At 31.7% G+C, this 13,099-nt stretch overlaps 1 protein-coding gene across 1 annotated transcript in view; it reads left to right on the top strand.

The window, feature by feature from the left end:
* LOC134687600 (tripartite motif containing 13-like) overlaps nucleotides 1-8,699 on the top strand; it is a 31,810-nt gene extending 23,111 nt beyond the window's left edge. The window contains exons 9-15 of the mRNA XM_063548020.1: nucleotides 588-659; nucleotides 2,218-2,324; nucleotides 3,947-4,105; nucleotides 4,809-4,870; nucleotides 5,391-5,462; nucleotides 7,615-7,683; nucleotides 8,439-8,699. Coding sequence (XP_063404090.1) covers nucleotides 588-659; nucleotides 2,218-2,324; nucleotides 3,947-4,105; nucleotides 4,809-4,870; nucleotides 5,391-5,462; nucleotides 7,615-7,683; nucleotides 8,439-8,450 — 553 coding nt within the window. The 3' untranslated portion in view covers nucleotides 8,451-8,699. The remainder of the gene's footprint in view (nucleotides 1-587; nucleotides 660-2,217; nucleotides 2,325-3,946; nucleotides 4,106-4,808; nucleotides 4,871-5,390; nucleotides 5,463-7,614; nucleotides 7,684-8,438) is intronic.
* Nucleotides 8,700-13,099: the final 4,400 nt, after the last annotated feature.

Here is a 13,099-nt window from a genome sequence, read left to right as displayed (position 1 = left end):
TCTTTGGCCAATTGAAGGTCACGGCTCACTTTAGCACATTGTAAGTTAGTCTGGCCAATTGAACAGCATTTATGATTAGATCATCACACTTTTTAACATACTGTGAATTCATTATTATTTGTTGGATGCCAATTTTTCATGGTTTTTGTGGGTTCATGTGAAACACAAATATAAGTGATGAATGAATTACAAATTTATATAGGCTTTGTATGCATAGATTGGCAAAACCACAAAATCAAATATCCAAGAACATGCAAATTTATTTCAATCCATAAAAAAATGAAATTATGTTAATTGGATAAAGATATAGGAAAAGCATTTCATAAATAAGAAAGCAATCCATAGCCTTTTCTTAAAGGTGACAAATATGAAGATATGTTATGATTGACAATGAGACAATTATTCCCACGAAACCAAATGACATGGATGTAAAGTTTATAGGTTGTTAAACTTGTGATTAGAACATTTTTTTATTAAAAATATTTTATGTTTGAGGTTTAGTAGTATTATCAAGCTAGATCAATACGTGTTGATGATAAGAATTTATCTGTTGGGAGACCTGCAGTATCTTATATGTTGTCTTTCAGAAATGTAGAGTTCTTAAACCTCCACAAGGATACAACTCCTGAAACAGTGTTTGCCTGGGAAATAAAATTACAGTAAGTAATAAAAACATCACATGTTCATGATCCATAAAGGCTTAATGTCACACTGTTGATGTGTCTGGTATAGACATCTTGATCCATACTTTTTCTGTATGTATTTTCATCTAGTTTGACTACTGACATTATTTTTTAATCAATTCTTGCATTATCATGTTTTTGTCTTGCCTTGATGAAGTCAAAAAGCGAGACATAGGTATGCTGTTGGCGGCGATGGCAGCGGTGGCAACGGCATCAACAATGTATAAAATTGTGCTTAGGTCTAGTTCATGATGAACCACTAGTGGTAGGTCAATGATATTTGGTATGCAGTTGTATTAACATTGGCACATCTCATTACCATGGAGATTATTTGTCCCCATCCCCTTAGTCAAGGTCTATTGGCTTTGAAACTTTTCATAGTTTACATGTATTAGTTTGTGATTAGGTCAATTTATGGGGAACCACTAGTGGTAGGTCAATGATATTTGGTATGCAGTTGTATAAGCATTGGCATATCTCATTTTCATGGAGAATTTTTGGACTCCACCCCCTCAGTCATGGTCTAGACTTTGAAAATTTTGCTAAGTTAACATCTCATTTCCATGGAGAATATTTGGCCCTGCCCCCTCAGTCATGGTCTATTGACCTTGAAACTTTTGCTTAGTTTACATGTATTAGTTTGTGATTAGATCAGTTTAAGATGAACTGCTAATGTTAAGTCAATGATATTTGGTTTTCAAATGTATTGGCATTTATATTGTTTCCATGGAGATTATATAGTCTCACCCCTGATCATGATTCATTGACTTTGAACTTTTACATAGTTTACAAGTTAATGTTTGTGTTTAGGTTTGTTTAAAGGGAACCTCTTATAATGAGTCAATGGTAATTGGTATGCAGTTGTATTAGCATTGGCATATCTCATTCCATGGAGATTGTTTAGCCATGTACCTTCAGTCATTATTCATCGACTTTGAATATTTGCATAACTTACATGTTAAAGTATTGCCATTTGAATTTCAACATTTGCATTATCAAAATTACAAAAAGGTGAGACACATCTCTGTGATAACAGTTTATTACTTATTCTCAGACTATTTCTTTTGTGTGTTTTCAAGTGCTGCAATGTAGTGCATGTTTATGTTCTGCACACAGATACTAATAGACAACCTATCTCCCAAGGTCAGGGTTGGGCATTAGCTAGACTCCATGTACTTCGTCTTCTTACCTGTTCTAATGATTATATTCTTTCTCTAGTGTCATCTTCTTACACTATGATAGATCTATCAAGTAATGCAATATTATTAATGAGAAAAACAAATTTGGTAAATAATAATTCCAGGCTATTCTATTAAAATGGATGTGGCAGATAGGCTACCTCAACGTCCAACATACTTTCTTTGAGTAATTTTGCTGATATCAAAAAGAAATATAACCAGAATTGACCCACAACTCATGTCCAGAAATATTACTTCCTTTGCTACCCTGCCTCATCATTTAAAATACAATACCAGTCATCAATGTCGTGCTAGAGCAAGTTGAAATTTTTTATTTTTTTTTTGTGTATATTCAGACGTGAAATTCAACCTGTCAAGTCATCATCTAAAGTAACTGAGGAAGGGATAGAAATTAATTTGATTAAAGCAAAAAAAGAACAGTGGGAGATTCTTGAAAGGGCAGGTAAGATAAAATATCTTGCTTCAATTTAAAAAACATGAAAAAAGGAAGCTTGCTTATTTTACATAAAAAGAAGGGTTAACTATTCGGTTGATATATTCCATTGCCGTCTATATTACAGAATAAGGATTGCCTTTAATTTTGAAAAAAAAAACCACAGGTTTCATGACTGTCCTGAAGTAAAAAGAGCATTAAGGCTTGGTTTAGAACGCCCTCAAAACTTTTGCCTGAAATATAAAAAAAATTACATGAATAAGACAAAACTTAAACTCTTATTTTGTCATACTTGCGTCAAAATATGAAGAAAAAAATGCTGACTTTATGCACTTTCCTGTCATTTGTCCTTTTTGGAGTTATTGTCACAACAAAATAACTTTCAAGAATAAACTTTTTACATAATTCAAAAAAATATTAAATTGTTGTTATGATGTGTCCTTATCTTTCCAATTTGCCTTTTCAGAATCTAAAGAACTATTGGTTATCTCATTGTTGGTTCACCAAAATAAAAATAATGAAACTTCATTGGTTGAATTATATACACAAAATGCATTAGATTCTGAAATTAAAAAGTGCAAGATATACAAACAGATATAACTCTATAGGGTTATTATAGAAAATAACTTATACATGTGTTATTACAGATACTTTTCTTTAAATTTTCTAAATCTGTAATAACATATGTTTGTTATTTGTAAAATTATTTAATCTATAGTGGACTCTAGGGAACTCTTGAGACTTTGAGCAGAAACTAAATGCATAGCCTTGATAATTAATTTTTAAATTGAATTAATAAATTTTTGATTAACCATGGTAAATCAATGAAGCAAGGCTATTAAGGAATTAACTTAGCTGTGATATCAAGGCTTAGTTATTAAAGGAATGTAACTTATTAATATATAAGGCACTTGGGAATTACTGAGAAACTTGCGCAGAACCTCAATACATGCTCTGGTCATTATTTCTTACAATGAATTTAAATACATTGTAATTAAGCATGATTTATGTCTGAGCAAATGCTTTGAAGTGATAAAGAGAAGCCGTGATAACACCCTATAGTTATTACAGGCATATTTTTTCTGTAATAACATATAGGTGTACTATTCAAAATTCGAATACTATGAACTGTTATATCTTTCAATAATTAAGTAAACATAAAGGCAATAGTAATATCAATAGAACTTGAATACATTTTAACTAAACTTATGATGTATATTGTATATGTAAAATACGTGTGTTATCACAGTTCTTTCATTTTTTAGTCCACAATAACAAATGTATGTTATTTTCCTGTAATAACCCTATAGACATGATAGAGTTATATCCCTGACTGATATAATCAGCTAGGATTTGATACAAACCAGAAAAATCAAGTAATTTTACAAAATATTGAACTTATTTTTGCTATTTCTTCAGACCAATTGTTGTTCCAGATTCAACATTTTTCAGACCGATTTATGCAATTAGATATATAGTACTTGGTTCTCATTAATAGTCATTGCAATAAACAAATAAACCGCAAAAATACTTGCTTGGTTAAATGAATTTACAACCCTTTACTACATTTATTTTGAACGTTAATAACAATCTTTGATATGAAAAAAATGTTATTCTTATTTTCAACATAGCAAGCCCAATTATCTCAGAGAGCAGTGAATTAGCACAGAATGATTCAACTTCTGTTGAGAATACTACTCAGTCATCACAACCATGTCAGTCTCCAAAACCATCCACTAGTTATGTATCATGTGTCACAGCAGGTTCAAAGAAAAGACCTTCAATGGATGGTTTGTATTACATGTCACAAATCTTGTTTAAATGTATATGTGTAATGTGTCATTTCTCATGTTTCTTTTTTAGACCTTTTTACAACCAAGATGGAAGACATGGCTAAAAAGAGAAAGTGGGGAAAAATAAGTTTGTCTATAATTTTGAAAACCTTTATCAGTAGAGAAGATGTGACATGGCAAAAATGTTCAGAATGTTGAGCTCTAACTTTTTACATCAAAACTGTCAGACCAAATTTTATATTAGTTTTTGTCCTGTAATGACAATTTTACCTTTTATTTCATTTATTATTAAAATATCTACTAATAGGATAAATGGAGGAAATCATCTGAGGATTCCTTATTGGAGTTATTGCCCTTTAATAACAAAAAAATTGTATACAAAATTAGGTGATTTACAGTACCACTTGTACTCCATTTATGTACATTCATATGAACTTTTAAAGGCAGTATTCTTAGTATTAATCATAGATGTTGGTTCTCAGACATAAATGAAAACTGAAATATACCCTAATTGCTCTTAATGCTAACTTGGTCCAAAGAGTGCTGCACTTGGTGTCTGTATTGACTATCATATTTATGATTCCCAGGGACTTTTTTTATTTCCTATATTGTGTTATTCTTATTTACAACCTCTGTATCTTGACAATTTGCATTGGAAATCTTTATGAAATAAAACAAAATCAAATATATCTTCTTATAGGAAATGATTGTCACTCAAACACTAGTTCAGGAAGAAAGAAAAGAAAGAGTTTACAAAACTCGGTAAGTGGCAAATGTACTGATAAATGGTTCTAAAATTTGAAATTATACAGCACTGCCAGACTACAAATTTATTCATCTTAATTTGCATGTTCTACTGTCAAGTTCTTTGAAATGGACCGAGTAGGGGATTCAAAAAGAGTAAAAATTATATTGTCTAATATACAGAGACTTTGAATCAATAAGCAATGCTGCTGTCCATGGGGTTGTCTTTTTCAGAATTGTCTGCCTACTTTAACATGTTGAAGACATCTTAGTGTCAACACTTTATGATTTTAAACAATTATATAAGTGCTGTTCCATTAAAACCCAAAGCACACAAGAAAGGCACTTTGAAATCAGTTACCATTTACAGAGGCAGTTTCTCTTAACAATTTCAATTAAAAAAAAAACCATATCCTAACAATGAGATTTCTAAGTGATTTTACATGGTCTTGATATATGTAATTTTATGTAACAGCCCTGTTCAGAAATAAGAGTCTCTAGATCTCTTTGTTCCTTTTTCATTTATTTTTATTTGTAGGATGAACAAGTTGAAGACTTGTTAAAAGAAATGGTAGACACAAAAGAAATACTAAATTTCATAAACACAAAGGTATGTTGTCAGCTCTATAATATGTGAGGATGTTTGCTACTCTGTAAGAAAATAAGTAGCTTTGAAGAAGACAGTTTCAAAACTGACAATAGAATAGATAACAGACCTACAAAGCAGAAAAAAATTAAAGGTCTGTTTCCTAGGTTTTGAGATATTGTCAATGAATCTCTTTAGATTTTTCAATCATTCATTTAACAGTGGTACCTATTTGCTTTCAACTATGAGAAAGATAAAGAGGGCAGTATAGTGATTGATAGTCTGTTTGTTCTATGTTTTTATGCCCAACCTAGGAGCATTATTTTTAGGCAGTTAAGCTGCCTTATGCGAGCACCCTGGATTTGTGTGCTACCCAATAAATGCTGAAATAGGTGCCATTGTTATTATCTAGCTGTCTACTATATATTATATAACTAATTGGACAGTTTTTTCATACTTTTCATTCTGGATTACAAAAAATATGACCAGAAAAACCTTAAATGATCGTCGATTTTCCCAAAAGTTTTATAGTTGCACATAGGAAGTAGAGCACATTAGGAATCCTTATGTAGTTTATTATCCCCTGAGCTTTTGGCTAAGATGTCAAATAACAAATGTATGAAATATTTCATCGACGAAAATTTCTAAAGACAAGTAGTTAAGATTTCCCAAATTGCAAAACTCGTAGGAATATTGTTTGTCGTCAATACGTAGTCAACTACGTATATAAGTTCAACTGATCACGCTGTTGTCGGCAATTTTGAATTAGAAGACGAAATTTTTGTTTCTTTTTAATTTGGACGCAGGGGTTCAAATTAGCGGTGGTCTGGGGTCTGTGACCTTCCACTTTTGCAGTCTGATTTTCTACTTAATTACTAGCTACGCCCGACAGACCTTGAAAGAAAATAAAAACATAACTTTGCAAACATTTTTACCAAAGTTTCCTAAAAAAACGATCTCAAACTTATTTTCATCATTACTATTCATGACAGCGATGTTCAATTTGTTCAACCGCTAGCTTTATACAGAAAATCACCGATAAATAATGTGTAAATCCGAGTAAATTCGTATCTCCTTTCTGTCAAAAACAACATTGTAAACAAAATGGCTGACGCGAGACTACAATATCGGATTCGATTCCGGAAGCAGATAAGGGTAATCCCGGGTTTTTTAACCAAAAAAAATCCAGATAGTTGACAAAATACAGCTATGCATGGTAAATGAATATAAACACTAAAATTGGAAACCAAAATTGTTTAAAAGAAAGAAAAAGCAGAAAATATTTTGTACGCCAATTTTAATGTCAAAATCCAATACAAGCATTGACAAGTAACAGCTGGGAACAGTTTATCTATCAATATATATGTTCCTGGTAACAGTATCAATTTTTTTTAACAGTGATAAATGTTGGTAATGCATGTTAAATGCTTTTCAAGTTAAACATATTGCTGCAATTTGAAGGGGTATTATTTTCTTCTCAATTTTGATAGGTCAGTTAAAATATCTGGAAGTTTCTTCAGGAACATATATATTGACTTTATAGATATACTGTTCCCAGGTTTCTTATATATAAAAAAAAAAGATGTGGTATGATTGGCAATGAGACAACTATCCACAAGAAACCAAAATGACCAAAATTTGGTAACGGTCAAGATCCCCACCCCAAAACAATATATATATATTCATGTATGGGACAATATAACAAATCATATGAAATATAGGTGGAGTTCGTGGGGCCACTCTACCCCTTTCTGTTTTAGAATTTATACAGTTTGCTTTGATTTTTGTCTATGCGTTCTTTGTTTGTTAGTTCCTCCTTCTGATGTCTGTCTGTTCTGCTTAAGGTTAAAATTTTTGGTCAAGGTAGTTTGATTCATTCCAATCAACTTGAAACTTGGTACATATGTTTCTTATGGTATGATCTTTCTAATTTTAAGACCAACTTCAAAATAGAGTTTTGATCCCAATTTCATGGTCCACTGAACATAGAAAATTATAGTGCTAGTAAGGCATCCCTGTACTAGGGGCACATTCTTGTTAAGTACCTATTGACGTACTTATGTATCATCTACTGCTACTGAGTTCCTTGACAGGATTTTGTGAAACTTTCACAGCACCTATCACAAAACGAATATCATTGTAGAATTTTGTACATATCATGTATTTATCTTTATAGATTCTGATAACATACCCAGAGTGTGATGTGGCAAACAAAACACAATTGATTAAGGAAACTTTACAAAAGGTAAGATAGCTCAATAGTGTTACTAAATATAGAACTCTGTGAAATAAGCATGTTTTATGTCACTTACTTAAACAAGTAAATATAGCAAATACAATCATCATATAGATATAGGAAGATGTGGTGTAAGTGCCAATGAGACAACTCGCCATCCAAATAACAATTTAAAAAAAAAAGTGAACCATTATAGGTTAATGTACGGCCTTCAAACCAGGATTCAATTTTGTATTTTTATACATGCATTTCATCTCCAAAAGACTCATCAGTGACACTCAAATCCAAAAAAGTTAAGAAGGCCAAATAAAGAAAGAAGTTGGAGAGCATTGAGGACCAAAACTGATCAGCAAGGAAGGCCCAACATAACAAATGTAAACAATTCAAATAAGAAAGCTAACAGCCATGCATTTATGGACTGAACATTAAATGAAATAAATGTGATCAATAAACTACATCCACTGTGTGGTTAAACATGTTTGTAGGCACACAATCCTTCCCTAACTTGGGACAGTTTAACAGCCATGCTAAAAAATAAAAATCAGTTTTAAATGGATATTTTCTCCCTGTGTTGAAGACCCATTAGTAGCCTTCTGCAAGTAAAGTTGAAATTGCACTGTCTTTTATCAATATGTGTTTCAAGTTTTGTAAACATATGTTGATTAAAATGTGTGCACATTACTAACCCAATTAAAAGTCCTTAAAGCTTCCAGGTATTTGATATTAAAATACAATGTATTTTTTTCTTTCTATTTTTTCACTAGCTATGGACATGACAGACAGATTTTTAAAATCTTGAATTGATTGATCACCAAGCATTTGGCCACAGTAAAACAACTTGCACTAGAATGAGGACCTGTTATACATAAATTAAAGAATTTGATTGAATGTTATAAAGGACATGCAAGTTTAAGACAAGTTGTTCTAAACAGCAGGCACTGTTTACATTTATTTATTTCATGTTATTAACTGGTATTATCTATTGTTCAGTTCAGTTATTATTAAAGACCAATATTTTAATGTTATCTTTTTTAACAAGAAGCCATAATACAATTACATTTATCTTATTTAACTAATGTTCAGGTGTTTGGTGTTAAATTTTGAAGATTTACAATATTATGGTGATTGCCAAAAGAAGCATTCTTCATGTTAGATACTGCAAGTAAAGTTGAAATTGCACTGTCTTTAATCAATATGTGTTTCAAGTTTTGTAAACATATGTTGATTAAAATGTGTGCAATTTCCAATTTTCATCAGTTTTAGTTGTTCAAAGTGATGATTGTTTAACAAGGCTATGTAACCACAACCTAATTACATGTAGTAAACACTATATGATATTACTACTATGCTTTGTTGTAATCTTTGTAACAGGCAACTAAAAGAAAAAGATTGAAAAAATGGCTGATATTTAAATTGAACTGGTACTTTGTTTAATCCTGCATGTTTTTAGTATGGCTCTATAAAAAGTGTATTTTGGAAACAATATGTTGTCCCTTTTTCAGTCCTGTTTGTGATTCTGTCTGATTCAAAAGCACTAAAAAATTGATTTAATAATAAGCAAGTAGAGTAACAGTGCTGTTTGGAAACTTTTCCAAATTTTCAACAAATAGCTGCAAATCGTATAATAATATGCATCCATCAGAACAACATTGGAACATATAACTGTCAATTGGTGTAACTCATGCTTTCCCAATGAATTTTTCGTTTCTCTTAATCTGAATTGACTATATAGAATGGGTATACAACTGATGATTTTTTTTGTTCAGTTAGTCAAAGTTCAAGGTGACTGTTCAAGTAAAAAGAAGGTTTTTTTCACAAATGATTTCCAATAAGATATTGAGATTCAATTTCTTAACTGGAACAAAACTTACATTGGTTGAAGATATAGAGAAGGGGAAGAAGTGATTGTTGTAGTGGTCAAAGTTCAATTTGTCCATTTGTTTTAAATATTTTTTGTTTTAAAAAAATACCAAATGTTAAATTGAGTTTCTTGTTGGTTTTCAAAGGATGCTTGTATGGATGAAAGATAGAAAGATATCGGGCTGATTGAAGAACTCTTTTGATATCAAGTAAAAGGTCATGGTCACAATTTTTTTAATTAAAAGAAAATATTAAAATATTAAGTAAAACTCACTGTTTTTAGAAAACAACTTGAAATACCCTTGATTGATTTGAATAAAAAGTTGCATCAAAGCAAACATGATAATCTGTGAAGGTACTTTCAGATGGGTCAAACACCTATTTAGCCAAATTTAGAAATTCACTTACATTTTGACTGCACTTGTATTTTCAAAGCACCTTCCCTATGTCTCAATGAGTGTTATAAAGGAACAGCCTTTAGACAATACCAATTTTACTTATCTTGTTTCCCCCCTTATTCCATTGGTAAGCAGTTTGTGTAATTATTGTAAAACAAAAGTTAAAATAGGTTAATAGCAAGAAAGGAACAACACTAGAAGACTTTGGGATCAAATCCTAATGGTTGGAAATACATTTTTATGAATTTAAAAAAATGTTGGTTGCTACATAAAATCTCTTAACAATGGTTTTGATATAATTTTTATATAAAAAGAGATGCAATATGATGGCAAATGAGACCACTATTCATGAAAGACCAAAATAATGTTGATGAAAGCAACTGTATGTCATTTTATGGCATGTCATGATGAGCAAAATCAATACCCTATAGCAAGCTATAAAAGACCAAGACATGACGTGATGTAAAACAATTAACTAGAAAAATCAGCAGCATTATTTTTCAGAAAAGAATGGAAAATATAAATATGAAAGACAGCAACGACCAACAACCACTGTTTTACAAGGCTTATAGAAGGATTGTGCCTGATATTCATATGATAAAGACATAATCTTTCATTCAGTTTAATTGAAGTCTGGAGCTGGCATGTCAGTTAACTGTTAGTACTGGTATAAAAAAGAAGATGTGGTTTGATTGCCAATGAGACAACTATCCACAAAAGACAAAAATGACACAGACATTAACAACTATAGGTACTGTACGGCCTTCAACAATGAGCAAAGCCCATACCACATAGTCAGCTATAAAAGGCCCCGATAAGACAATGTAAAACAATTCAAACGAGAAAACTAACTGCCTTATTTATGTAAAAAAAATAACGAAAAGTAGTCTGTTGTTATTTATGTATTATTGTCATTTTGTTTATTTTATTTTGTTACATTTTCTGACATCAGACTCGGATTCTCTTGAACTGAATATTAATGTGCGTATTGTTATGCGTTTACTTGTCTACATTGACTAGAAGTATAGGGGGAGGGTTGAGATCTCATCAACATGTTTAACCCTGCCACATTTTTGCGCCTTTCCAAAGTCAGGAGCCTCTGGCCTTTGTCAGTCTTGCATTATTTTTTATTTTAGTTTCTTGTGTACAATTTGGAGTATGGCTTTCATTTTTACTGAACTAGTATATATATTGTTTAGGGACCAGGTGAAGGACGCCTCCAAGTGCGGGAATTTCTCGCTGCATTAAAGACCTGTTGGTGACCTTCTGCTATTGTCTGTTCTATGGTCGGGTTGTTGTCTCTTTCACACATTCCCCATTTCCATTCTCAATTTTATACCTGCTGCATTTTTATTCACCTTTCTTCAATGTATGAAGTACCTAAATATCATAAGGGTTCTTACACGAACATTATACTCGAACCTTCCAACTACTCCCGATTATTCAGTTAAATTATTAACGTTAATTTGATAAGCAATCAAAGTTGTGCTTCACAGGTATTTTGATACAGATATGGATGCTAAAACTCATCAATGATCTAATTGACAACTTACAATAATTGATCTTCCTTCTTGCAATTATATGAACTATTATACTTGACTACGGTTTACACAAGTATTTCACATAACACTTCTTTAAAATAAATTTGAACTTAATTGGTCCTAGGGATTCCCACCGTCGATACACTTAATTTATTTATTAGAGGTATAAATCATAAAGATTTTATTCAAACATGAAATTAACATTAAGATGCTTCGGGGTTCCTAATCAATACTATTAATGTGTTTCTATTCAGGTGAGGCATATTTCATACATGGTATTCTTAGTAAGAAAAAAAGCTAGCATAACGTTACAGTGTCGTTCATTTATGATGTCTTGTTTCTGAATAATGCAGTCTGTGAATTAAAATGTTTTCCTAATTCAGTAATTTCTCAATCTGTAATATTAGAAAAAAGAAAAATCCCAAAAATACTGAACTCCCAGGAAAATTTTAACAAAAGGAAAGTCCCTAAATAAAGGGCAAAATCAAAAGCACAAACAAATAAGAAAAATGGATAATAACTGTCATATACAAAGGCAACAGAGGTATATACTGCTGTAGGAAAGTCACAAATCTGGGTTTCAAAGTTAAACCATGGGAAACACATCAACTATAGAAGGAAAACGATGAAACAACAGAAACACTGATTCAGAAGTGCAATAAATCGTTATCAAAGGTACCAGGATTATAATTTAGTACGCCAGACGCGCGTTTTTTTTTCTACATACGACTCATCAGTGACGCTCATATCAAAATATTTATCAAGCCAAACAAGTACAAAATTGGAGAGCATTGAAAAATTCCAAAAAAGCTGTGCCAAATACGGCTAAGGTAATCTATGCCTGGGATAAGTAAATCCTTAGTTTTTCGAAAAATCCATAGTTTTTTAAACAGGAAATTTGTAAAAGTGACCACATTGATGATATGCATGTCAACACCGAAGTGTTGACTACTGGGCTGGTGATACCCTCGGGGACGAAACGTCCACCAGCTATGGCATCGACCCAGTGGTGGGAATAGTTATGAAAAGTACCAGGATTATAATTTAGTACGCCGGATGCGCGTTTCGTCTACATAAGACGCTCAAATCAAAATATTTATAAAGCCAAACAAGTACAAAGTTGAATAGCATTGAGGATCCAACGTTCCAAAAAGTTGTGCCAAATACGGCCAAGGTAATCTATGCCTGGGATAAGAAAATCCTTAGTTTTTCGAAAAATCCAAAGTTTTGTAAACAGGAAATTTATAAAAATGACCTCATTATTGATGTTCATGTCAACACCGAATACAGTGCAATTAAATGTAAGAACATTCAGGACAGAAAAATACACAATAAACAGTACGATTGTACATTTCGATACGATAATCACAGAATAAAAACAAACAAGTAAAACAACAAAGGGCAGTTCATAAAAACAGCACATCAGAACCACGGACTATCCGTCACATGACTAGATACACGCCACAAAAGTGACTTCACAGGTAAATTTCTTAATATTGGATATAAATAAAAAAAAAAGGTTAAATTATGTTAATCCTGACTTGGTAAAAGCATTTTCTTACATAGAAAATGGTGGATTAAACCTGGTTTTAAGCTAGCTAAACCTCTCATTTGTATGACAGTCGC

Source organism: Mytilus trossulus, chromosome 10 (genome assembly GCF_036588685.1).
Source record: "Mytilus trossulus isolate FHL-02 chromosome 10, PNRI_Mtr1.1.1.hap1, whole genome shotgun sequence".
NCBI lineage: Eukaryota > Metazoa > Mollusca > Bivalvia > Mytilida > Mytilidae > Mytilus > Mytilus trossulus.
This window is presented reverse-complemented; position numbering and strand designations above follow the sequence as displayed.